We start from the raw sequence: 26,973 nt of genomic DNA on the forward strand, positions 1-26,973 counted from the left end.
TTTTGTCATTCTGACTTTTTCACAACAGATGAGGATCCACCATGTTTTCCTCATCCTGGGCTTTCATTTTGGGACTGCGAGTAGACCAGAGTGTGAATGGAGTGTTCGCCTGTGTAAAATTGGTGACCCTCTCAGCCCCACCTCCACCTGCAGCTTTGAGAGTCCTCTGAACTCCCTGTCAGGGGGCATAGAGGTGCAGGAGTTGAGCACCAAAGTACAGGCCATCTTGGAGACCCTGACTGACCAGCCCGTGGACACGCAACAGATAGTGAGTAGTGGGGGTGCCCAACTCACATGTATTTTGCTCTTGGTCTGCGTTGACTAGTAGGCTATAGGTAAACTTCACCTTGTTTGTAGCCTAAGTTGCTTTGAAAGAAAGATGGTTGCCTAATTTTTAATTTTCTTTACAGAAATACTATGGCTTTCCATACTACCTACGCATTGACCTACTCTGTGGTTCAAAGGTACTACCATTATCACAATCAATCACCCGATCTCACTCAATCTCAGTTCGCATTAACCGTTTTTGGCAAAAGATGAACACATACTCTTTGTCCCACAGGAGGAGTCCAAACGCGCCATTCAGGAGGCCCTCTATACGGGTCTGACTCCGAACGTTGTTCTGACCTTCCAGGAGCCCGTCCACCCGACACGCCTCAAACCACAAAGACTGCAGACTATCCTGACCACAGCCCCTCTGCTTGACAGTGGTATGTTCGGCTACTGTGTTTCATTTAATAAAGTTATTCTTTTGAAGAGATCACATTGTTGATGCTTAGTGGTTAAAGGTGCTCTGTTCGATTTTTTTTCGCCCACTAGATGGGGTAGTGGTGCAGCGTATCACATATAAACAAGTGGCCGTTTTCACTCCATACAGTGCCGTTCAGGGGGTGGGGCTCAGCGCCGGGTCGGCTTCGCTCATAATAAAAATAAATTCTGCGTTTGCTCCACAGGCACTACACTGTTGGGTATATTTTCTCTACAGATAGTTATGACTCCCCTGGACCTATTTATTGCATAGGATTTTTTTTTTTTAACAAAACGTGCAGTAAATCGAACAGAGCACCTTTAAAGTGTGGGGGTTATGGGTGTGTGTGTGTTTGTGTGTGCTCCTCTAGTTCCCTGTGACAGTGACCTATGCCGGTTGGGTTGGTACGCCCCCATGCCAATTCTTAATGGTTCGGTAGTGTACAGGGTTAAAGTGGTGTCCAATGGTCAGGGTCGGCTTGTGCCTGAGAAGAGGTAAATGATAGCTGTTTGTTTTTAATTGTATGTGTGACAGTTGCCCAATTCACATACCTTGAGTAGCTCAGGCATTTTAATCGAACCCCTGCTCCTGCTCACATCTATGACTGGTTTGCGCATTGCATGGTTCTGTACAGCTTTGCAGTAAATGTGAACGGCTTCGTGTGCACCAGTGAAAAAGGGAAGACGGAGATATCCTTTGGTATGGAGGTGAGGAACAATACCCTTCGAAGAGGGAGAGACACAGAGAGGACATGATTAGCCTTGAATCCCGTGTTAAAAGCCAAGTGTCACTGAAAATGAGAACAGTGATAATCAACTAATCTGTCATAACCAGTCATCATCCAGGATGTTGATAATACAGCTCATCAATCTCTCCGTCTAGATGCCAGCGCTGGAGGACATGCTGTCCCTGGGTAGTCCGTCTCGTCCTCTGTGGGCGGTGGTGGGTCACTCTCCTGTGCTGATCCTACCAGGGATCCCCGGCTTCAAGGCTGTACTGATGACTGCCACAGAGTTCCAGCACACCTCCCTCATTGAGGTTGGCAATCATGAATGAGATTACTGTGTTTGTGTGTGCGTGTGCATGTGTGTGTGTGTGTGTGTGTGTGTGTGTAGACATACGAGTCTCTACAGCCTACTGTATGTCTCCAGTATGTGGCTGCCTCTCTACACAGGTGGGCATAGAGAGCTGCTGGGCTGGCTCTCTGAACTGTCCCCAGGCAGAATTCTCCTCTATGATCCTGGAGGCCATCTCCACAGAGAGCTCTCTGTTCATCCGGCAGAATCAGCTGTTGCACCGCTTCGTGGGCAACTACTCCCTCCTGCCTCTGAGTGCCTCTCCCTCAGGTAGCCCTGACACCACTGGCAATGGCAAAAAAAGACAAAGGCCTTTACTTATGTTATGCTAACTTTTGTTATATTTATTTATTTACAGTATTAATGCATTTTTGTTGTTGTAATGTTGATTGTGTGTGGACCCAAGGAAGACTAGCAAACTGCTACGGCATAAGCTAATGGGGATCCTTCAAATAAACTTCTCTGATATTCTTAGCTATTGGTGTATTCTATAGCTATTGGCGGTGTATTCTATAGCTATTGGTGTATTCTATAGCTATTGGTGTATTCTATAGCTATTAGTGTATTCTATAGCTATTAGTGTATCCTAGCATTGCTAACCCGTCCTGAACTGTGTGTCAGACTCGTGGCAGCAGGTGCTGCGATCGGTGTGCGTGTCCCACATGGTGCCCGTGTTCATGCCCCACCAGGGCAGTGAGTTCTTCTACATCCTGGGAGGAGGCTGGCAGAAGGGCACCCTCTACAGGGCCAAGGTGCACGGTCAGTCACGGGATTTAGATTCTGATTTATTTATTTGCACTTTTGTGTAACAGAGAACAACAATAACAACAGAAAGTAAAGAGATAATGCAGGTGAACATCTAGAAAACCCAAAAGGGCTTATAAAATCGATGTCACCTCTAAATCATTGGTACATAATCATTAGTAAAATAAATGACAATTATTTTGTGCCGTTTAATGAAAATTAAACGGCACAAAAAAAAAAAAAAAGGAAAAGACATTAAAAGGTGTGTGTGCTGTGTGTGAGTGGGTATGTGTGGTGGCAGGCGAGTGAGCGAGCAAGTGCCCTCAGAGCGCAGGGACTGCACAGCCTGTGTAGAATTCACTCGCAGTGAATGAATTGGTTCATATGTTTCCTGTTTTCTCACCACTTTGCATGCTTTTTTTGTTTTCACTCGCTGTTCTACAATGTATTCATGTACCCATGCACTGCTTTCTCTCCCTCTGTTTCTGGAAATGCTGTTTTTCATAGACGGAGATGTGTCATTCACTCAGTTGTTGGACTCCTCAGGCCGCACTGCTTGCGAGTTCATGAAAAGTGAGTGACCTATCATTGAATATGCTTTATTCTTCTTGTAAAGCACATTTCAGCAACAAGGCAATTTAAAGTGCATTACATGAGACATTAAAAGCATCAATACAAAGTGCAAGAAACACATAAAAAGGTCATATAAAATGAAATGCAAAAAAAGGACATTTAAAACAAAATGCAGGAAAAATTAAATACAGGAATAAAAGTTACAGTGCAGTGTTTGAATGAATAATTATTTGATCTAATAAAAAGCAATGGCAAAAAGAAAAGTCTTCAGTCTGGATTTAAAAGAACTGAGAGTTGCAGCAGACCTGCAGTTTTCTGGAAGTTTGTTTCAGATAAGTGGAGCATAAAAACTGAACGCTGCTTCTCCATGTTTTGTTTTAACTCTGGGGACAGAAAGCAGGCCTGTGCCAGACGACCTGAGAGGTCTGGATGGTTCTCAACGTAGCAGCAGATCAGAAATATATTTTGGCCCTATACCATTCAGTGCTTTAGAAACCAACAGCAGTATTTTAAAGTCAATTCTTTGACAGACAGGAAGCCAGTGTAAAGACCTCAGAACTGGAGTGATGTGATCCACTTTCTTAGTCTTAGTGAGGACTCAAGCAGCAGCGTTCTGAATCAGCTGCAGCTGTCTGATCGATTTTTTTTAGAGAGACCTGTAAACACACTGTTACAGTAGTGGAGTCTACAGAAGATAAAAGTTTTTCCAGATCCTGCTGAGACATAATTAATGAGACATAATTAATGTGACTGTTGAAATTCAGGTCTGAGTCCATGACTACATCAAGATTTCTGGCTTCGTTTGTGGTTTTTAGCATTACTGATTGGAGCTGAGCGCTGACTTTTAAGTTAGTAATCACAACCATCTTGTACCATACAAGTCCAATATGCAATTTATGAATGACAGGAATACCTGACTGTCCCGGCCTTCATTGATTGATTCTCAATGAAAAGTGCTTTTTAAATGTAATTAATACTCATTATTATTATTATTATTATTATTAGTAGTAGTAGTAGTAGTAGTAGTAGTAGTAGTATATTGTGCAATGTGCTGTTCGCCAAATAGGAGAATATAGAATAATCATCCTGTGTTTCCTCTGATCTCTTAGAAATGCTCTTGTGTCTGTGTGGTCCGCAGGTCCCGCCTGCCAGGTCAAGTGGGCGGCCCAGGATTCCATGCACAATCTCACTGACATGGTTCTAGTTGAACTACTGCCCCGCAAAAGACAGGCTCACTCCTACCAGCTCCTCATATTAGGTACTGGAACATCATCAGGTTTATCCTGTACCTCCAGACACCTCTGTTTCCATTGAAGTACGGGCATGTGATAACCCAGCCTCTGGTGTCTGCAGAGAAGGACTTCCACCTGGGAGAGGCCTTACCCAAGTACATTCCCAAAGGTGAAGCTCCACTCCCATTAGTGTGTTGTTTGTAATACCCACCTGTACAGGTCAAGGTTATAATAGTTTTTACTTTTTTCGTTAGTTTTTATTTTTATATCGTTTTAACTTTTTGTGTTCAATTTCAGTTTAGTTTTAATTCGTTTTTAAAGTAGGTTTGCTAGTTTAGTTTAGTTTTAATTTTTTGAAAATGCTTAGTTTCAATTTAGTTTTCAGGGGCACAGCTAAAAAAGAAAAAGGAGGATAGATTCATATCACTATCTCAATCTATCTCAAATCTCAATACCAGGCTTATGTATGCGATGAAAAAGACTAAAACTAAGGACATTTCTCTATAATTTTAGTTTATTAGTTTTGTAAACACACAATACAGTTTTAGTTAGTTATTTTTTTGTAAAGCCTAGTTTTTATTTTTATTTCAGTTAACTAAAAGGTTTTTTCACACCTAGTTTCCGTTTTTTAGTTAGTTTTCGTTAAGTATAATAACCTTGGTACAGGTATGGTGTTTCGTGTGCAGGCAGTAAGGGTGAGTGTGTGCAGGTAGTAACGGTGAGTGTGTGCAGGCAGTGGAGACTCCTTCACAGCCGTGACCCGGATGCAGGAGGACACCAGTGTGGTTCTGGAGCTGCGGGGCATGGTGTTCAACCCAATCAGTCACATTCTATATATCTGGGGCAATGCTCTGCTTTGCTCGTGAGTACTGTGTGTGTGTGTGTGTGTTGCTCACATACCGGTGTGGCTCATCCAGAAGTAGATGATTAATCACGTTAATGCTGGTGTGTGTGTCCCAACAGCCAGGATGTGGGGAACAGCTATCTGTTCTTCACTGGCTTCCCCCTGGATCAGATGATCAAGTACTTCACTCTGTCCCACCATGGAGAGTTTGCCTTTGTCACTGAGACTGAAGAGGTGAGCCCATACATTTTGTGCACACTTCTGCATGTGGGTGCTAGTGTTTAGAATGAAACACTAATGCCATGTGTGTGTGTGTGTCTTATCAGTTGTGGTATGGCCAGGAGGGAGTGGACAGGTTGATACGAGTGCGTCCCTCCCTGGGTTGGCAGGCCTTCTCTAGCCTGCAGGCCTTGAAGGACCACAGCAGCTCCTACTCCATGAACACCAGCCTGCTCACCGTCTTCTATGACTGGGACAAGCAGCTGCAGGAGGTAGCCCTGGCCGGGAAAGCCTCACTATACGTTCATACTACTTCTGTGTGGTCTGTCTCTGTAAGCTGTTCACCTTCTCGTTTGCCCCTCTCTCTCTCTCTCCATCCCTCTAACTCTGTTTAGGTGGTCTACACAGTGGACTCGGAGGGCAAGGGCTCTGTGATGACAAGAAGACTAAGTGTACCAGACATCCTCTCCCTCAGTCATCTCTCCACTCTCAAAATGCATCACTTAGAGTACTGTACCGTTATTAAACTGTGTGTGTGTGTGTGTTTATCTGCCAGACTATTTCAATGCCTACTCTAGTCTGCTGTCTTTCTCTCTTTTTCTCTCTGCGCGGCCAGCTCAGTCAGTAAAGCACCAGACTCTGACTCTCAGGGCTGCAGGTTCGAGCCCCACATTGGGTGCAGCTAAGCATTTAAGAGTACATGGTACCCGTGTCATGTACATAGAATTTGCACATTCAAGCATTTCATTGCACATGGTTGCTGCATCACGTACACATCCTTGATCCTTGAACCCTTGTATCCTCTTCTCTCTCAGTTCATTCAGTGCGTTCTCCTTCCCCCAAATCTGTCCGTTCTTCTGGGAGCACTTGGACGACCTGCCCCAGCCAGAGCCCTACAACCGCATCCAGCACTACCTGGCTGGACCCCCCCTGGTTCCCACCTCCTCTGGGCTCCACTCCACCGCCTCCCTGGCCACTTACCAGGGCCTGCTGCATCACCTCCTCCAGCTGCACTCCGACTACATCATGGTGACATCACCACGCCCATCTCGCGCCACATCCTCTCCATTGTCCAATACAACACAGTACCATTGAATACATTTACATTTATCCGTCCATTTTGCAAGGTAAAATTATACATATGATTATATGACCTTTTATGTGTTTCTTGCATTTGTCTTGATGCTTTTAATGTCTCATGTAAAGAACTTTGAATTGCCTTGTTGCTGAAATGTGCTATACAAATAAACTTGCCTTGCCTTATATTTCTAATGAAGAGGTTACAAAGTTGGTTATCAAAGTTACCAAGGTTGAATTACAAAACCTTTTTTTCCCTTTTTAAATTTATTTTATTTTTAAACCAGTGTACTTCTGTGAGTCATTTAACAGCACTTAAAGCAATACATCGCGTATTTGGACCTTTACAAACATGTCTGGTGCTAATTGTCCAATTAGATTTACTAAAAGTAAGCTGAATCGTCCAAACAGTCTACTCAGAAAGATAATACATTGACATTTATTACCTTTTAAAACTTGCGCCCCCGGGACGCAATATTCAGTCGAAGTGCGCATGCGCAACGTTGTGCTTAAACAACACAGTAGCTAACTCTTCTGGCATCTATGGATATCATGCGTTTTTTAGGTCAATGATATCATGGCGGAGGTGAGAAGCGAAACATCACCGACGAAGCCAGAAAAAGAAAAAGACAATCTGATAACTTTACGACAGTACAACAGTGCACTTACTCGCAGAGCCTGTGGGGGCGCAGTTCCGAGAAAACTGGAGAAAACGCTATGTATTGCTTTAAGTTACACGTACTTGTCTTCTCTCCAGGATATTGGAGACCCCGTCCACAACCCAACCTGGCGTTGGTGGAAGGACAAAGTTGTGTATGAGGTGAGGCTCCTCCAACTCTTAACAACATCTATCTAAACGTGTAAATGATATATTTAGAAATACAAAATTCAAACTTGTGCGTTCTCTCCCACAGGACTACTACTTCTACATGGCCAGTAACGGCGTGTCTCCCTCGGGCTTCAGCGTGGTGATGGATCGCTACTCGCGTGCCTACATGAGCTCTGAGATCACCTTCCCTGACCAGGTGTACCTGGACCGCCGACACTCCTTCTCCTTCTCCATCTACATCAGCTCCAGATCTGCAGAGCACCTCTCAGTGGACCAGGACCCCAGAGGTCAGGCTCAGGACGCAGTCAGACAGTTAGTTAGTTAGTCTGTTTGTTTGTTAGTTAAGTTAGTCAGTCAGTTAATTTAGTTAGCCAGTTAGTTTCAGTGTTGTTTTGTTCTGGTCTGTTCTTGTTGTCTGTCTGTCTTACTGTGACTATGTAAAGCGTCGTTGGGTCTTTTGAAAGGTGCTATATAAATGTAATTTATTATTATTATTATTATTATTAGGACAGGGCTCTGAACGACGTTCGCGGTCGGCTGGGAGGATGAAGGTGGTTGAAGTTGTTTCAGTGCATTTTAGTTGCTGATATAGGCAAGGCAAGTTTATTTGTACAGCACGTTTCAGCAACAAGGCAATTCAAAATGCTTTACATGACACATTAAACGCATCAAGACAAAGTGCAAGAAACACATTATAAAAGGTCATATAAAACGAAATGCAAAAAACAACACATTATAAAAGGACATTTAAAACAAAATGCAGGGGAAATAAAATACATTAGTAAAATACATATGATATACATCATACATTTTATGTCTTGTATTATGATAATGGAAATGTTAAAATGTACTTGAAAGCAAATAAAAAATGAAAATGCTACACATTGTCGGGTTATACCGTTGTTGGTGTTATGCGGTCAGGACTGACGGCGGTCAGTCATCTGTCTCTGATGATACGGTGTGTTTGTGTGTGTTTTCGTTTTGTCCTTCCAGAGCTCAGTGACATTAACCAGATCTGGCTCTCGGCTGAAGTGTCTGACAACCACTACATCCACACGATCGTGAAGAGAAACCAGGTCTTCAACAGGGGGGCTGTGGTCTATAAGGTAGCACACTCATCACCCCACCTACTGTACAGTGTGCCCTTCATTTGACGCTCCATCTCCTCCCCTGTGAGTCTAGCATCTTATTACTCTCTGAGTCAGTTGCTGAGGTCATCCGACCAGGGTCTCCTGGCGGTGCCCCGGACCAGACTAAAAACCCAGGGTGACAGAGCATTTGAGGCGGTGGCGCCAAGACTCTGGAATGCTCTTCCCCAGGCCCTGAGAGAGCCATCCACTGAACTCATGTTCAAAAAACTTGACAAAAAAAAGACATACGTAACATATGACTGCTGCTCGCAATGTTGTTTTTTCTGTTCTGTGTCGTTTTAATTTTGTCTCGTGTTGTATTGCCTTTGATTTGAATTTATTACTATAAAGCACTCTGCATCCGTGCTGTGAAGAGAGCTATATAAATAAAGCTTACTTACTTACTTACTTACTTACTATTAGTGTCGTTGGGGAAATGTATAGCAGTAGCTGGGTTCAAGTGTACAGTATGTGCTTATTCAGTGTGTGTTTGTGTACTTATATTTGGAAGCCTAGGTCATGTACACAAGTACACCAGGAGGGGTCTGAACATCTATGGCATGGGAAAAAAGCAGAGCTAAACAACTTGCTAAACAACTTGTTAAATATTGCTCTGTTTCAGCTGTCATAGGCAGCCTTGCTGTGTGGAGAAGAAGGTGTTATGTGTATCCTTGAGTGTTCTGGAACTGTCTTGCCCTATTATATTTGATTCCCCGATAGCTGTAATTTAATTTGTGGAATTAATTTAAGTATTCAAGTGTGTGTGTGACTTGTGTTCTATGCGTGTTCTCTCCCAGCTGACGGTGGAGGACAGAGGGATGTTTCCTGGTCAGGCGCTGGCGGGGAAGGACCTTCTGTCTTTCAACCTGCTGCTACGGGTGAGGGACGAGGCCCAGACAGGGACACACGTTAGTACAAACCTGCTGCTCTGGGTAAGGGACGAGGCCCAGACAGGGACACACGTTAGTACAAACCTGCTGCTCTGGGTAAGGGACGAGGCCCAGACAGGGACACACGTTAGTACAAACCTGCTGCTATGGGTGAGGGACGAGGCCCAGACAGGGACACACGTTAGTACAAACCTGCTGCTCTGGGTGAGGGACGAGGCCCAGACAGGGACACACGTTAGTACAAACCCTATCATGACTCTTGTGTTCTGTGGGACCAGGTGGGGAGCTCTGAGATGAAGTGCTACAAGGAGACCGACCAATGGATGGCCTTCAAAGTCAGTATTCTATCATTTCTCTTTTTGCTTAAATGAAGGAATGAATAGTTCATTCATTCATTCAATGATTAATTCATTCATTCATTCATTTTTGGAAATCGGTATCGATACCCACCCGTAGTATTGATGTGTTGAAGTGGTTACACTTGGCAGTCATGTAATTAAAGTTACAGCTAACAAAAAACAGGTTTTAGTAACACTAACCGGATCAATATTGATTCGAATCGAATTGTGATAATCGATTCTGAACCTTGTGAATCGGAATCAAATCGATTCTTGAAATTCGAATCGATACCCAGCCCTACTTAAAAGGGATTAGAAATTGAATACAACTCAGTGCCAAGAAAAATATTAAATAGTCAACATGCTAAGCATCTCAATCTCTGTCCTGTTCTTGTCAGGGGCGGCACAGCGTTCCCATCTATATCGGCTGTCCCCCGGGCAAACGATTGGCGTTTGACATCACTACCACCCTGGAGCAGTGTGCCCGTCTCAACAAGCGCTACTTCAACTGCCCCGACCCTGACCCTGCCATGCCCTGCTTCTATTACGAGGACTGTGAGCCGCCGCCAGCCCATTGCCAACCTCGTTCACATGATTTACACCTCGTTCACATGATTTACACCTCGTTCACATGATTTACACCTCGTTCATATGGTTTACACCTCGTTCACATGATTTACACCTCGTTCACATGGTTTACACCTCATTCACATGATTTACACCTCGTTCACATGATTTACACCTCGTTCACATGATTTACACCTCGTTCACATGATTTACACCTCGTTCACATGATTTACACCTCGTTCACATGATTTACACCTCGTTCACATGGTTTACACCTCATTCACATGATTTACACCTCATTCACGATTTACACCTCGTTCACATGATTTACACCTTGTACACGATTTACACCTCATTCACATGGTTTACACCTCGTTCACATGATTTACACCTCATTCACATGATTTACACCTCGTTTACATGATTTACACCTCATTCACATGATTTACACCTTGTTTACATGATTTACATCTCGTTCACATGATTTACACCTCGTTCACATGATTTACACCTCGTTCACATGATTTACACCTCGTTCACATGATTTACACCTCATTCACCAGATTTACACCTCATTCACCTGATTTACACCTTGTTCACGATTTACACCTCATTCACATGGTTTACACCTCGTTCACGATTTACACCTCGTTCACATGATTTACACCTCATTCACCTGATTTACACCTCATTCACATGAATTACACCTCATTCACCTGATTTACACCTCATTCACATATATGACGAACAGACAAATGGGATAGTTCTATGATAGTTACCTCTGTACAACCGTGTCTTCACTAAGGCCTGTGGTGGGAAAGATGCAGTGAGATGAGTGTGCACCAGTGAACATCATCCTCCTCATGACCCTCTCTTCTCTTCATCCTTTCTTCTCTCGTCCTTCCCCCTGCAGTGTTCTATCCCTTCTTCCTGATCCAGGACATGGTCTCTGGAGAGTCTGGCCGGTTCCTCGGGAGGTGAGACCTCTCCCTCGTCTCTCTCTGTCCTTTAATGTATTGGACCAAATCAAACATGATGAATGGATGATTATTCTATTTTTTATTCTATTTTATTCTCCTATTTGGTGAACAGCTATACCTTTAAGGTTGTCGGTGGGGGAGCTTATTCACAAGATAACATCCGCCTCTACTCTCCACAAGAGGTCCTGGTGTACAACAGCCTCAACTACAGGTCAGTACACTGAGGACAGATACCCAGGACAAACAGCACTCTTAAATGCTTACAAGTTTTATTCCCATTGAAGTATAAAATCACATAAGATATTTGGTTATAAAACTGAATTATAAAGTAATTAGTTGTCACAAAGCATCAACCCTGGTTTCCCTGTATCTGACAACTCAGCTCCCAGAGGACCCTGGTCTGGATGTTTGAGGACATGTCCAACTCTATGAATGTCACTGAGGAGGGATTTGTGGTCATGCATGGCACCATTAACAAGATAAGGTTATCAGCCGCTTCATAAGATCCGCATCCAGTCTTGGCTTTCATTCACCCCTGTATGTGCAATTACATATGAGATTGGGTGTTTCTGAAGGACTGAACTATACCGTTTTCATGCCTGACATTGTTGATGTTGCAGATGGATGTGCCAGAGGTTCTCCCCCTGTGGTGACCTGGCAGCTCAGAGTCTGAAGGCTCCAGACTACTACTTCATCATCGAGATCTCCAACAAGTATGTGTTTTCCGTCTGTAAGCTTGTACGAAGTGGATATCAATCTACGGCTGAATGTACTGCGTGTACACAGTCACAACACAGACTTGACAATAGACATACATGGATCAGCAGGGCCTTGTTTCTATGCAGGGGTATAGATCTGACTACCTACTGTGACTACGCTCTGCGGTTCACTCTCCATGTACACGGGTTCCCACTGGATCCTACTAGAGGCCTGTTCTACATGCTGGCAAGTGTGATCTTTCCTACTCACCCACAAAAATAGACCTGCTATTTCAGTGGCTGTATACTTACAATATGAGTATTTTGAGCTTGAAACGTAGACTACAGGGTGGTAGGTGGCCCAGTGGTTAAAACAAAAGACCAGTGATCAGTGAGTTGCTTCTGTTGTGCCCTTGAGCAAGGCACTGAACCCCAACGCCAGCTCATAATATCCACGGGTGCTGGTCATGCTGGCTGACCATGTGCTGGACTCAACCGATGGTCGAGATAAAAGAGCAGAAGACCGATTTCCCTTTGGGGGATTAATACAACCAAAAAAAACATATTTCTGTCCTTCTGCTACCAGATGACTCTTGCCATCATCTTGGGAATCCTGTTCTTCTTCACCGTGTATCACTGCTGTGGCCCAGGTCTTAACCGTCTGGTGCAGGCAGCCTACCAGGCCACCAAGCACAGAAGCCATGCCGAACGCGGTACACTACACCCAACTTAAGTCTAATTTGGCAGCGATTACTTTTAACTGGGCTTGTGATACGACAGTTACCTTGCCGTGTGTATTGTAGCCTGTCAGTGAAATGGTCCAATGTTAATCTTTAGGACATGTTTGTCAATGAAATTGAGGTTTTTTGTTTTTTTTCAGACTCCGATGTCTCCCTGGCACACAATGACCACATGGGGGATGGAGCATTTCCCAAATAATCCCACCCCTAGCACGCTTAAAATCAAACCACAACAGCAGAGGTCACCATTCACTTTATTACAAAAGACAGGCAGTGTTAACATGGAATTGTGTTTATTTCAGGATGGCAAATGCTTCCTTTTGAAACATTGGAAAAAAAACATTAATTGGAAAAATTGTTAAGGTTCAACAATAAAAATCAAACAATACACTCACTGATACAAAATCTCTCAATCGTCTATTCTTAAGTTAAAGGAAAAGTTTATCGTGTCAGTTTCATACCATTATACTGATTCAATGTGTCGTACAAGAAAGTGGTGACATTACTGCAATAAACACTATGCAAGCACACAGCATAACAGATGAGGGGCTTTTTAGTTGGCATGTTGCGCTGTAGAGAAACAGAGCTTCAATGTATAAGGGTAAGGACCACCTAAGGGGAGAGAAAAAGCATGTTAGGCAATTGAAATTGGATTACAGTAACGTTTGTTCTAAAAAGGGAAATTGTCTTTTGACACTACACTGCTGTACATAAAAGATACTGTATACATATATGTACTCTATGCATACTGTATGCATAGAGAAATTGTTGGCGCCCCCCCCCCCCCCCCAAAGAGATTTTAGCCAGAGCCAAAGGAAAATCACCAGTGCCAAGATGCTAAAAATGTAGAATAAAAATTGCAATTCTACAACGGAAAGTTTGGATACTTGATTCTGATTGGCTAGCAAAATACTAAAATACTCTGTAACCCACGGCTGCGACCGCATAACAATTAGTATTAATGCGCCGTCAATCTCATTGACGAGGCCATTGATAAAATCAAGCGGTAGGCTATGCATTGGGTAGCAACCACTCGCAGCAACCTCGCCTTCTTCGTATCCTATTACAAAAACGCACTCATCAGTCTGACTCCAACACTTCCACACCCCTACCAGCAAAAACAAGTGCTCTGGAGAACTGTTTTAATAACTGCACTATAGCTGGAAATAATCAAAAAAACGTGAAGCACCCGAATGATGACTTATGACTTAAGGCCAACCCAAATAGGCGAGATAGCCTTTGTTGCCGGCAACCATTTAATTCAGAACTATAGCCTATCGCGGAAGATTTTGTAAATACAAAAATGATAAGAATGATCAGTAAATAAATTATTGAATGTTACTACCGAGTGTTTTTTGTGAATATATATATGTCGTAACCGTTGTAGAAAAGCAATTGACCACTCGAGGCAGTGGGTTACAGGGGATTTTACCACAGCTACGGGGGTTTTAGGCCCTCCGCTATTGCGTCGGATCTAACAACGCCCCGTAGCTGTGGTAAAATCCCCTGTAACCCACTGCCTCGAGTGGTCAATTGCTTAATTCAAATCCTCTCCAAATGTGTTTGATAGCTTGTTTCAAGTGCAGCCCATCCCTCTTTCTTGCACTGTCCATAGTTTGGACCACTAGTAATCCAGATAATCAAGACAAGTTATCAGTATCTTAAACATTTTTGGCTTCATATCCATTTTGTGTTATGTCAGGAGATTTCCCGCAATATTGAAAAGTGAGCTCAGTCTGAACGACAGAAAAGAATATAGGCCTATACATGCTGGTAGGCTACTCGGCATAAAACTGAGGTTTCCCCAAAAGAGCCAGGAAAACCCTGGTATATTGAATGGTACCAGGTTGTCCTTCTGTCTCTGAGGACTCACTGGGGTTCTTCATCTGGTAGTGGTTCATCAGGGCCAGGGCCTCCATGGCGTCGTTGATGGACTCCCACTCCAGCAGCCCGGACGAACTGCGCTCACCTGTAGCCCCACCCGAGACGAGAGACACAAATTCCAATTTATTGACACCGCATAAGATCAATTCATAGAAACGCACTACAGTTTTACTTTGGTAGATTAATCATTTAAGCACTCTTTTATTCATCATTTTATCCCTCATATCACTCACTCTTTCCGGTGAAGAGTTTGACATTCGATGGGCTCTTGACTCCCAATTCATCGCAAACCTGAGAGAATGAAGCAGTTTTATGAGAATCAAATTTTCTCTCATAATAAAAAAATTAAATAAAAACATGGAGGAATATCGAAATGAAGACCACAAGGTCAACTGCCATCCTCCCACATGTCGTCAACCCCCTCCATGTCCACTACTACCTGGTTGAAGATTTCGTTGGAGATGTCCGGCTGGCCATTGAAGAAGTGCAGGACGTTGCTGGGGTGCTGAATGCGGTTCTTGGCTGCCTGCTCTGGGGAGGTGAAGCGGTTGTTACGGGAACCATGGAAGTCCTTGAAGCTGCTGGAGCCGTCATCAAGCTCGTACGACTGACCAGGCATGATGGCCTGCTGCTTGGACACACTACAGGGGACAGAGATGGAGACAACGATGACTCCCCACAGTTATGAACACTTCTGGTTTACACTGACAGCCGTAATAATTCAGAGTTTTGGCGAGGAGCACTTACCAGACATTGAGCTTCTGCCCGAACAGGAAGTTGTTGTTGAGGTGGGTGATGGCACGGTCTACAGCGTAGCAGTCTCCCATCTCCACCATGGCTGCCCCTGGCTTACTCTTCATGAATTTAACCTGGGTGGACGACGACGACCGGGTTTAGGAAACTACAGTCCCATTACTCTCTAGATACAAAGCCTTGTTTTAACCAGTGTGTCCATCTACTCCCACGTTGGTGTGTTAGTCAATGCAATGGATGGCCTGCAGTTGCTTGCCACTCACCCGCTCCACATTGCCGAAGAGACAGAAGACATTGAAGACCTTGTCTGCATTGATCTTTGAGGGCTCCAGGCCGTACACCATGACAACGGGGGAGTCCGCATGGGGCCCATACTCGGGGGGAGGGGGGCCGTATCCAGGCCCAAAGCGCTGGCCTCGACCACGGCCACCCATCGGGGGCCCCATGCGGCGACCCTCGTAGTGTGGAGGGGGCCCGTAGCTCTCATCATTGTAGGCGTGGTAACCACCTTGAGGGCCACCTTAGTGGAGGGAAAGCTGAGGTCAGCACTACTGGACTCGACCCTTTCTGACCGTTAACGGGTTATTTTTAACTGTCACGGGTGTCCACTACGCAGCGGTGTCTAGCGTATATGGTGCTCTTAACGCCCTCACTCAAGATGGGTGGTCTTAATGCCCGAACGCTGCGACAAGACTGCGACGATTTCTGGGCTTGTGTTAGCGACATTTTAAACTGCAACGGAAAAGTAACCGGCTCTCTTACAATTACATATCATAGAGAGTCTACATTCATATTTTCATCTTATGTACATATTTAATTATATAAAATAGTTATATAATAAATACAATTTAGTTATATCAAATCATCACTATGAATTGTGTCACCCTGAAAATATTGCTTGGCGATGCCTCGTCATTGTATGAGAATTCCATATTACTGTAGCAACGTTACTGTACATAGGAGTTGGTGGAATGGGAGTTAACGCAGCCCCCCTCCAGGATTCCAAATTGCAGCGCAATCGTCAAAATTAGCAGCCCAGTTTAAAACCGACACCACGTCGTTAGATGTGAAAACCGGAATTAAAGCTAAGTTGTTACACCAAACGTTGTCCGATTTTATACATTCACGGTTTTTGTGACGTCGCATCAGAGTGGGCGTAAACATAGCCCCTTCCACTAGTGAAAAATATCACCTCCAATTCAAAACCGATGGAGAGCTCTTGAGTGCTGGAAGGCGTAGTGACCCACCTTCTGGTGGTGGATTCAGTTAATTTGCATAAAATGGTCTACAAGGCTATTCTATGCAAATTTAAGGCTTCCAATTGGGTGAGATGTGGAAAACACACCCAGCCAGCAATCTCCGCAGATTTAGAAACGGGGCTTATTTCCATAAAATGCCCACATACAGTACTAGTCATCTACATGGCTACTTTCTCAGCTGAAAAAATATAAAAACTTAATAAATTGACATATTACAGTCGGACAGACAAAATTACAACAGTTGAGTCAAAGAATCTAAAATGGCGGTGGGTGTGAGGAGGGTGTGAAACGCCCACAAGCTTCTCACTCCGCGGACGCGGATCAGGAGACCTCACCTCTGCGTAGTGGACACGTCCCGTCATACTGCAATACATGTCTATGTCTTTAATTTACCATAATCTGGAGGATGATCTCCCAGAAGGGCAGGCTGCCTTGCGCGCTTGTTGGGATTGGCATTGGGATCTAAAGGCACCAGAAGGTTAGAGTCAAGTGAAACGGATTCCTGAGAGCATGTCCGTGTTCAAACAGCATGTTTATTACTAAGCTAAGGGGGATGGTTGTGATCAACATGCAGGAGTTGGGAGTTATTGTGTTAATTAACTCATGAATGAGGTTTGCAGGCTCTGAAAGTTCCCCTAATCCTATTTGTTGCATCACTATAACAAAAGTAACATAATGGAGATTTTTCATAAGGATTCTTCAGCTACAGTACCTGTACATACGTTTATATTACAGGTACAAGTGACCTCACACACAAACGCATCTGTCATTCTCAGACTCACACACACCTTGTGAATTGTTCCAATTGCCTTCACCGTCAGCATCTGTGCAGGTACATACACAAATCAAAACCAAAACATAGATACAAGCAAGGGGAGTGATGTACACTAAACCACAACACCACCAATACAATTCTCTACAAATGAGTTGTTTGGAGATAAAGTCTACTGCAGAAAATAAATGAAGAAACTTCAAAGCAACAAAATCCATCCCAAATAATGTCACATCTAAATGTATTATAAATGACCTAAACCAATTAAATTGTCATTGACCAACAATGGCATTTGATACTGGAAATAAGGCTAGCCTTTCTAACATTATTAGCTCCATTTATGCCGATATTAGCATCCTCAGTTCAAGACCGATTTTCTACAATGAAAGAGAATATCTAAAATTGAACAGCTTGTCATTCGACTCGGACATTCTGGACAGTCTCATCTCAAGGATCAGTCAACATCCCAAGCCTTGTGGGCAGAAACAGTCTGGCATAATAACATTTACTAAGCGGATGACAAGGCCCAGGTCTGGAATCTCTAGAAGTCAATCTAATAGAAGAAATAAAATGTAGTTTTATGAGTGAATCAAGTGAATAAATTGACCTGAGACAATAAGATGTGGTGCAATGAGTTGTACTATATAGCCTGAAAATCAATAGCCGATTAATTTTGTGATTCCCAGCAAATCGGACATTGTATCAGACACAAAGATCCAACAGACCAACTATTGGAAATTCCAGACCTGATTTCATAAGAACTTCATGAAAGGTTGATTCACATGGGGGGTTTGTACACTAAGGCACCACGGTAATCCAGACACGTACATATACATTAATTCTACCACCAGGTCAATGCAGTCATGTCTTCACATCACATGTACTTACAGAACCAGACACGGACAGCACAGGATGCTGTAGGCAGGTAGGGGGCGCTCTTCAGCAAGGATCCTACCCGGCAAAACTGTGACTCCAGCTTCCAACTCATTCTTCCCCTTTCTTTTCCCCCACCACCAGAGAAAGTACATCCACCAATCCTCCTTCACGCCAGTGGCCGTCGCTTTGTTTTTTTAACAGTTGCCATTTTTGTGGCATATTTCCAGCTTACCGTGCTTTGACCGAAAAGCAGGAGGACATTTGCACCATTTCAGAGAAGGGTGTCTGTCCACAGACACAAACCTGCATCACACGGGAGGCGTTAGAGGCGTCACTACGGGCCACTTCAGAGAGAAAAACAACGTAGAATCAACACAAGAAGAGAGCACAGAGAGGAGAAGAGGGGGGGTGGGGGAAGGGGTAGAGGGGGGGGGGGGACAGAGCACCTGAGTCCATCAATGCAGAGTTTTGAGGAGAAAAAAATGAGGTTTTCTATCAGTCTGCCTCTGTGCTTTTATGCTTGACAGGTGTTTGATGCTTGTGTCTTCGTGGTCCCCCCCTGGATTTTGTGGGGTGCTTCTTCTCGTGTGAGTGGGCCAGGCGTGTGGTGCTTGATGTAGGTTTTTTGTACAATAGCTGTCCCCCCATGACGAAGTGAGAGGCGTCTAGTGCTTGGCAGTTAAAGTCGTCTGGAGTGTCGTATCTGCGTGGTGTGCTGTCGTGGAGGTTCAGCTTGGGTGTGCTGTCGTGGAGGTTCAGCTTGGGTGTGCTGTTGTTGCCCCTGAGTGTTCAGCTCGGGTGTGTTGTCGTGTTGTGTTCAGCACAAGAGGGGAGAGTGATAGCAAAAGGAAGCCCACACACCCAGGTCGAGAGACGGAACGGCATAGAAAAAGATGTATGTCTCAGTGTGTGGTGTCATCTGTTCCCTTCTCAGGCTGTGTGTTTGAGAGGACTCCTCTGCTGCAGGCTGAGGTGGCGGTGTGTGACAACTCACATCCCCAGGGCTGGGAGGAGTGGCCTTAGCGGGCCACACACATCGAACTCCCGCCCCCCATCGTGCAAAATGTGTCGTGTCTGTCAAAGGGGTGAAATCTTCAGAGCTCTGGAGATGAGATGTGCGTAAAAGAGGATGATCGATGGTTATCAATCTATCTGATCAGGCCTGTGGTGGTGAGTAAGCTGGGTGTCTGCCCGCATGGTCTTGTCCCTCACCGTGATCAAACGTGATGGCTACTGTCCCCCAAAAAGAGTACAATGGGTTTCCTTGCCAGAGGTGGAGAGAGTGGTGGTAGACTTGGGGATTGGGAAGTACTGAGAGTTGAGGCTGTGTGATTCCGGTGTCTGTCGCCCCAACTGTGTCCGATGTACTGAGGAGCTGGTTTCGTTTGGAGTGGCTGTGGGTGCTGCTGTAGCTCTGGCAGCTCTAACGGCTTTGAGGTGAGCCTGCGTACGTGTGCACAGTGAGGACATAAGGAGCGCCTCTTTCTTGCAAGGCAGCCGGGCCTTTAAATAACCGCTCGATGCACAGGCTATCGGCCCGAGCATCAGCACACCAAGCAAGCGGGAATTCTGTTCATTCGCCTGCTCAACTAATTAACACACACGTGTAAGACTTAGCATGAAGATGTTGTGGCCATGGTGTGCAAAGGAAAGACAATTTAGGACTTGGGTTTGTAACAATGTATGAATATGAACCGCCCAACCTAGATGACTACTAGACAACTTGACACCCATGGCGGCACACCATCTCCAAACAAAGCTAACAGATTTAAAGACCATCGGAAATGGTACCCGGGTTTAAACCCCCATCTATGAAGTCAATTTGTAAGCTGTACTTACAGAAAGAGGAAGGCATCTACAGTTAACAGCGTTACTTGTTTGACTACTCCACTCATCTAGGCGTACAGGTTCCTTGCTGACTGCGTATTGTGATTTAAAACACTCAAATGGCCAAAAGCTGTCCCCTAGGAGTTACAGGGCCGGAGGTTGCCCTACACCTGGTTACCTGGGGTTGCCCTACACCTGGTTACCTGGGGTTGCCCTACACCTGGTTACCTGGGGTTGCCCTACACCTGGTTACCTGGGGTTGCCCTACACCTGGTTACCTGGGGTTGTTTTACACCTAGTTGCCTGGGGTTGTTTTACACCTAGTTGCCTGGGGTTGTTTTACACCTAGTTGCCTGGGGTTGTTTTACACCTAGTTGCCTGGGGTTGTTTTACACCTAGTTGCCTGGGGTTGTTTTACACCTTGCTGTAGAGGATACAAACACAGACACTGCAGCTCCCAAGAGACAGATTGGCCAAACCTGCCCTTACCTGTACTTGAATTACAACAAAAGAAATACCAAGACTGGTCAATGTACCAGAACTATAAGTTACAGACAAAATCTCCAATATGTTGTTTGACATTAATGGGTGCAGGTGCATTCCAAGCGGAGAGGCTTAAGGCATAACACTGCGCTTGGGTGATTCCAGACCATTCATGGGGGGGGGGGGGTGAGGTTGTGTGACATGCTCTAATCTGTGTCGGGGGGTGAACCTGTGTGACGGGGGTGTTTGGAGGCCAGGTGTTCCACTGTGATAATCAAGTGCATTCAACCGTTGAACAGACGACTGGACATGCGTGGGCGGGGCCTGTGCTGCAAATGGCCATCCCGGAGGTCGCTCCTTGTGCCCTTACTGTGTGCCTGCCGTGTTGCGTGAGAGCATGTAGACACGGAGTGACGCGTCGCGGGAGTAGTGCCTCTGGCCCCGCCCACTGGCATGGGAGGAGGGAACGACCCTTCGTGAATCGTGGCGTCGCCGCCGCTCGGGGGGGCGTTCAGAGGCACTACCCCCGGAGGCCTGGGACCCTACCCATCCCACACAGTGCCATAAGAGCAGAAGGAGGAGAGGAAGAGAGGGGGAGGGAAGGATGAGGGTTGTTTTTGTGTGTGTTACCTTGGCCACTCAGGCTAGGGTTGGTATAGTCCCAGGTATCCTGGTCATTCTTGAACACATTGAGGCGTGTTGGCTGCAGAGCATAACATGAAAAAAACTTGATTTCAGGTACAACGGTTAAGGTTATGTTATAACTTATGTAAATGACTTAAGGAGCTCAGCTGGACTAAATGGAACGAAGCACACACACTAACCTTGGCATACTCAATCTTCAGCGTGCAGCAGCCCGAGTAGATGTCGGCTCCGTTCAGAGAGGCTTTGGCCCTCTGGGCGCTCTGGACCGAGTCAAATGTGGGAGGGGGGGGGGGTTAAGGAAGCTCTGTGGAGTCAAGAGGACACAATGGGCCTGCTTTGCAATCACACACTCACCCCTTCTCATTAAAAGCCCTCCTCAATAAAGCAAACGAGCATCGACGGAAGCTCAGTCAAATCTGCCAAACAAACAACTGGCTTGCGTGGAATAATCTGTTGGGCTATGATGGTGCTATTCTACAGTGGACTAGGGGAGGAATCGGTACTCTGATTTAGACCAAAGGATATTCAACCATGGCTTGAACCCCGTTCTTCCTGAAGATTACAATCCTCTGAACAGGTCCACAATTGTTACAGATGGTGTACAGCACATCCTGCAAGAGAATCCAGCAGAAGGAGAAAAAGAAGAGTTAATGATTGTTTGCAGCCTTCACAGTACTTTGGGACATAAAACACACATCCTAATTAGTGAACTAAACAGCCCGTACACACAAAGATGTCAAGCACTAATTTTTGTAGGGATAATACAATACAGGCCGAACCATAGTGTCCTGTTTTATGTCAACGGTGTGACTCGCAAGTGTTACCGTGGTGATGGGGTAGATGGGGTTCATGATGGTGAGCAGCAGCACGTTGTTGACGCTGCGCGCGTCGTCCGGGTCGCCCGGCCGGGAGATCTTCTGGCTGGTGGAGTAGTTGATGAAGGCGGGGTGGCCGGCGATGTACACCTGGTTCTCAGCTGCGTAGGTGACCGCGTTGCATGATCCATTCATGTCCTCGTACTCCACAAGGGCCTGCCGCTTCTTGGGCATCATGACCACATAGCTGTGAGGATAGAGTCCAGTATGTCCAGTATGTCAAGTCAAGTCAAGTTTTATTTATAAAGCACATTTAAAAACGACTGCAGTCGAGCCAAAGTGCTGTACACAAAATACAAAACAATATAAAAGCACAAAGTACAATAACAACAACAGTACAGAAATATAAAAACACACAGAATACCAGGGTGTCCCGATCAACTACAGTTGAAGGCCAGGGAGAAGAAATGGGTTTTTAAGAGAGATTTAAAAGACCCTAGGGTCTGGGCCGATCTAATGTGAATGGGTAGACTATTCCAGAGCCGAGGGCCAGCGGCTATGTAAGTGAAGCATCAGTGCAATGGATAGAGAGAGGCGCCTGTGTACAGGCATACAGAGTGTGAACCATAAGATTCTCTGAGCAGGATAAAGATATATATAGTAGTCTCAGGAGAGTCAGGGGTAGGGATGCAAATTTGGGAAAATTCTTCCAACAGCTAGCCAACACGTGGTCCATAGAAAATACTAATTAAATTAAGTTTTTTAGGGCTGCCCCCTGAAAGTCAACGAGTCAAATCATCAGTCGGAGATCCTTAAGTCGACTGAGATTCGTTATGTCGAGCAGTCGTTTTTTTACTCCGCTGTGAAGATGCGCTGATGGGCTGAGACAACTCATTTGTTTTAGAACTAGGCTTTTACTGTAGCTATTTGTTTTGCAGGAAAAGGAGACTTAAGAGGGATATGGCGGAGGGAAGAAGGCAGGGAGTCTTTACCCCCTCTGCTGTGCACCTAGCCTACTATGCGCCAGCAATTACGTGTATTCCCCAAACGGAATATCACGAATAACACAAAACTGCTTTCTGGATCAATCTTCTTGTATTAACTAAGATATCCGCTGGGGGAAAAAAATCCCATAGAGAGAGGACCGGGAGAACTGGAGACAAAGATGGGAGGCCCGTCTGTGGACGACCTGATGACTAGTCAGGGAAGGGGGTTGGTAATTACCTGATAGTCCCAAACTCCTGCAGGGCCTCCACCAGGTCTGCCTCCATAATGCCATCAACCAGGCCCCTAATGTGCACCACTGGGGATGGGAGCGTTTTATGGGGGTCATCGTAGCCTTCCTACAAACAGGTCAAATAAATCAAGACAGGACAGCCAAGTAAGCAACATATTCCCTTGATGAAGAAAACATACACATTACGTCATTTAACTCCTTCATAGAAAGAGGCACAGGTAAGTTAGATCGCACCAGGCTACACACACTTTCAAACTAGCTAGCATTGCAAACAGATAAGCGCTAATTTGTAATGGGTTAGCTGCGACCATGTACGAACTACATCCTCATAATAATTCATTATTATTGGCAGCCTCGGCAAGAGGCAGCATCATTAATTCATTTTATTTATAAAGCACTTTTCAATTGTGAAACTATCTCAATATAGAGTATGCAGAGAATTACACGAATTTTAGATCTGGCTGAATCTTCTCCTCTCTTGTCTAATTAGTAACAGCTGTGGTGCCACAACGCTTTTGTGAACAGCAGCATTGCACTTTTGTTGACGGACTAACCAACCAACGGACAGAGCAAGCTGTAGAGATGTTGGTCGCAGTTTAATAAAGTGTAAATAGTTGTTTTTGGATAGCTTTATTAAGGATGCGTCAGGATTTTAAAAATGTACGAAAGCAAAATGGATTCTGGAGATTGATCCGTTGGATAGGTAGAAAGACTAGTAGGATGAGTAGAAAGACTAGTAAGTACTACAACGATCCTCCCTCTTAAGCACCTATTGTATTTTAGATTGCTATCTTTGCACTTTGCCTTCAGCACTAAACTATGCTCTTAGTCACTTGTTTTATAAAGTAGATGCACTTGTGAGTTCTGGCAAGTAGTACATTGGCTTTCCCTACGTTAAATGCAGTTATTGTTAGTCGCTTTGGATAAAAGTGCTAAATGATTAATGTAATGTAGAGAGAGAGAAGGGGGATGAATGTAGTAACATGAAGGAGATGAAGATACTGCTGGGTGTATGAACATGGAAAGATAGAGATGACTGTGGACAGAGAGCGGGCTGAAGAATGGAAAGTAGGGGTGCATTGATAGTATATCTGCAGGGTTTTTCCTGTCTCAGAATGGGCCTTTGGGGGGTGATGCGCACACCATTTTTTGGGGGGGAACCTCTTTTATGCCAAGTAGTTTACAAACATATATAGACCTATATTCTTTGCTGTCGTTCTGACTTAGCTCACTTTTCACAATCGTGGGAAATCTCCCGACATGACACAAAATGGATATGAAATTATATGAAAATGTTTAAGACACTGATAACCGGTCTATTAATTATCTCGATTACTAGTGGTCCAAACTAGAGATGGGCCGATTGATCGGTGGCCGATTCAAAACCGGCCGATTTGACTAAAATTAGCCCAATCTGCGACCGGACGATCTGGCTTTAACTGACCGGTTTCTGTGAGCTGATTCAATAGTTCTACGGTCGATTTGATGAAGACAAAATACAAGAGCCATGGTCAAGTGTATTTCCTGGAGGGAGTGATACAGTCCTGAGAAGTAACCGTTCGCGCCGCACGTTGAGCGGAGAGCAGCAACGACAGCAGCAGCTCAGTTTTAGAGGTCAGTTCGGACCACTCCAGACCGTAGGCTATTGGCATACTGGCCAGTTATTTTTCTGCACATAGAATAGCCTACAGAAACAAACTATTATAGCCTACAACTACAGTAGCCTAATAGCCTACATTTGATTGTTGTTATATGCTATGTAAATTAGACATTAGGCCTATCATTGAAGAATAATAGGTAGCCTGCTGTTCTAAAGCCCAGTTCAGTCCAAAGATTCACAACAATAGGCAATAATAATTCTAATCCTATTCTATTCTCGCTTATTGCATGTTGTTATGCGCGTCATGCTTTTCCTTATAATGTTGACACTGTGCGTTGCAATAGACTAGACTTTGGTTACTGTTTCCTTATGCTGTGCGTTATTGCTGGTATTTGCAAATCGAGGTGCAGCATAATTGTGTTTCGCCTAGAGTGGCAGAAATGTACGCGCTGGGCCTGCCCCTCATTTGGGTGCGCCGCTGCGCTCTCAGCACACGTGCCAAGGTGGAAGGAAGCGCAGCGCGCACAGGCGAGCCGGGCGATGACGCTCCTAGACGGGGAAGCACCTCAGGGTGGCCGAACCACAACAAGATGCACATGAAAACCTGCTGGTTTGAACACACAACTAACGAAGATATATATTTTTATTTTCATTAAACAGTTCAAGTGAGTAAAATGAGGCACTAACAGTCCTATACACAGTCATACAGTCAACAGTGTTAACAGTCCTATACACAGTCATACAGTCAAGTGTTAACAGTCCTATACACAGTCATACAGTCAACAGTCTTAACAGTCCTATACACATTCATACAGTCAACAGTGTTAACAGTCCTATACACAGTCATAGTCATATTCAGTTACTTTCATCTGTACTATCCTGGGATTGCAGAATTTTAAATAAAAAAGCAAGAAAATGCAAAGTGAGTGTTGTCAATTAATTACAATTTTTGAAAATCAGTATCGGACAAAATCGGTATAGATGAGTCTGCCCCCCCCCAAAAATCGGAAATCGGTATCGGCCAAAAAAGCCAATCGGCCCATCTCTAGTCCAAACTAAGGACAATGCAAGAAAGAGGGATGGGCTGCACTTGAAACAAGCTATCAAACATATTTGGAGAGGATTCGAATTGCTATTTTTCTTCTCATTTTTTTTTTTAGCATTTTGGCAGTGGTGGTTTTCCTTTGGCTCTGGCTAAAATCTCTTTGGGGGGCGCCAAAAATCATCGATGCAGTAAAAACCCTGCATCTGTAGTATGCAAAGGGGCGTGAGTGGTCTAGATAAAGTATTAGAGGAGCTTGAATGGTCTTGCATTCAGCAGCAGGTCTTGGGTGCTTGCTGAAAGCAGGCAAATTTATTTTGGATAGCTTTATTGGTACGTAATAGTCCAAGTAAATGATGGAGATGAACACATATGTGGATGGATAAAGAGAGCATGGTAATGAGATGAAAATAATAAGAGTAGAACTTGATGTCAAGATTGAGACAGCATAGACAGCAATGAATGTAGACGAAGGAGCTAACTAGCTACGTAAAGTTATATCTAGGCTAGATACTGTAGGCTAGCAAGCAAGACTGCGTTAGCTAGCTACCCAGCTAGAGTTGGTCGTAGTAGCATAGCAGCTAAGCTAGCTAGCGACTAGCATACTACGACGTGTGACAAAGGCGAGGAAACATGCAATATTAACGTGTTAGGCAATGCCCAATGTGACGCTAAATTATAAAGGCATGCCGACGTGTGATCTAACTGAAAATTGCGGCTTCGTCGCAGCTTGGACCCATCAAGGTCTATGGACTTTTCAGTGTCGAAAACACCGGCTCTTACGTGACGTGTTGGCTAGCTTGCTAGCATTAAAGCTAACTATATAGACTAGCTAGTTAGCCTAGCTAGCTGCGGTCCCAATTTCCTGATTTAAAACGAGCAGGCTTAAGAATTAACCGTGGTTAACTTTATGCAGCCCGACTAGTGGCAGGTTAATTCTCACCGTAGTCATCCCTCCGTCCTCGGTTTTCTGTCTTTTAGTTGCTCTGCCACCCTCGGTGTAATAACGACCCGTCGCAGCAGCCATGTTGTCCCGAATAAACTTCCAAATAGAAAACGCAAAATGCCGAATCCGATTCGGAAATGACAGCATAG

The 26,973-nt window shown here is 44.7% G+C and overlaps 2 protein-coding genes across 5 annotated transcripts; one reads left to right on the forward strand and one right to left on the reverse strand.

Annotated features, from left to right (window-relative positions):
- Positions 1 to 28: 28 nt before the first annotated feature.
- LOC311318898 (cation channel sperm-associated auxiliary subunit gamma-like) lies at positions 29 to 12,884 on the forward strand (the record flags this gene model as incomplete). The annotated part of the gene is made up of 27 exons (XM_084450332.1): positions 29 to 268; positions 563 to 710; positions 1,119 to 1,242; positions 1,383 to 1,455; positions 1,631 to 1,786; positions 1,923 to 2,094; positions 2,446 to 2,583; positions 3,076 to 3,141; positions 4,280 to 4,399; positions 4,495 to 4,542; positions 5,106 to 5,235; positions 5,337 to 5,451; positions 5,544 to 5,708; positions 5,832 to 5,944; positions 6,252 to 6,465; positions 7,271 to 7,333; positions 7,428 to 7,629; positions 8,336 to 8,448; positions 9,270 to 9,404; positions 9,641 to 9,697; positions 10,099 to 10,255; positions 11,181 to 11,244; positions 11,360 to 11,458; positions 11,630 to 11,731; positions 11,868 to 11,977; positions 12,596 to 12,658; positions 12,826 to 12,884. 27 exons carry the CDS (start codon positions 29 to 31, stop codon positions 12,882 to 12,884), a joined length of 3,246 nt encoding a protein of 1,081 aa, XP_084306458.1.
- A 72-nt stretch (positions 12,885 to 12,956) lies between these two features.
- Positions 12,957 to 26,969, reverse strand: hnrnpl (heterogeneous nuclear ribonucleoprotein L). Of its 4 annotated transcripts, none has more exons than XM_084449380.1 (14): positions 26,822 to 26,969; positions 23,224 to 23,342; positions 22,009 to 22,246; positions 21,708 to 21,795; positions 21,364 to 21,458; positions 21,170 to 21,242; positions 17,370 to 17,405; positions 16,975 to 17,043; positions 15,586 to 15,842; positions 15,317 to 15,438; positions 15,009 to 15,210; positions 14,800 to 14,860; positions 14,559 to 14,663; positions 12,957 to 13,297 (listed from the first exon to the last, which is right to left on the reverse strand). In XM_084449380.1, the coding sequence occupies exons 1-14, from the start codon at positions 26,903 to 26,905 to the stop codon at positions 13,239 to 13,241; spliced, it is 1,608 nt and encodes a 535-aa protein (XP_084305506.1). In that variant the 5' UTR covers positions 26,906 to 26,969; the 3' UTR covers positions 12,957 to 13,238. The 4 variants fall into 4 exon arrangements, with proteins under 4 accessions (XP_084305506.1, XP_084305505.1, XP_084305508.1 ...); XM_084449379.1 differs by having other exon boundaries at positions 14,529 to 14,663; XM_084449382.1 differs by lacking the exon at positions 17,370 to 17,405.
- Between the last annotated feature and the right edge of the window lie 4 nt (positions 26,970 to 26,973).

Source organism: Borostomias antarcticus, assembly GCF_949987555.1.
Source record: "Borostomias antarcticus genome assembly, chromosome: 15".
NCBI classification, from domain to species: domain Eukaryota; kingdom Metazoa; phylum Chordata; class Actinopteri; order Stomiiformes; family Stomiidae; genus Borostomias; species Borostomias antarcticus.

Coding starts and splice junctions, on each gene's coding strand:
- hnrnpl (XM_084449379.1), bottom strand. CDS start 26,905: ATGGCTGCTGCGACGGGTCGTTATTACACCGAGGGTGGCAGAGCAACT. Junction 21,243..21,363: donor TGAAGATTGAGTATGCCAAG/GTTAGTGTGTGT, acceptor TATGCTCTGCAG/CCAACACGCCTCAATGTGTT. Junction 17,406..21,169: donor CCCTAGCCTGAGTGGCCAAG/GTAACACACACA, acceptor GTACCTGCACAG/ATGCTGACGGTGAAGGCAAT.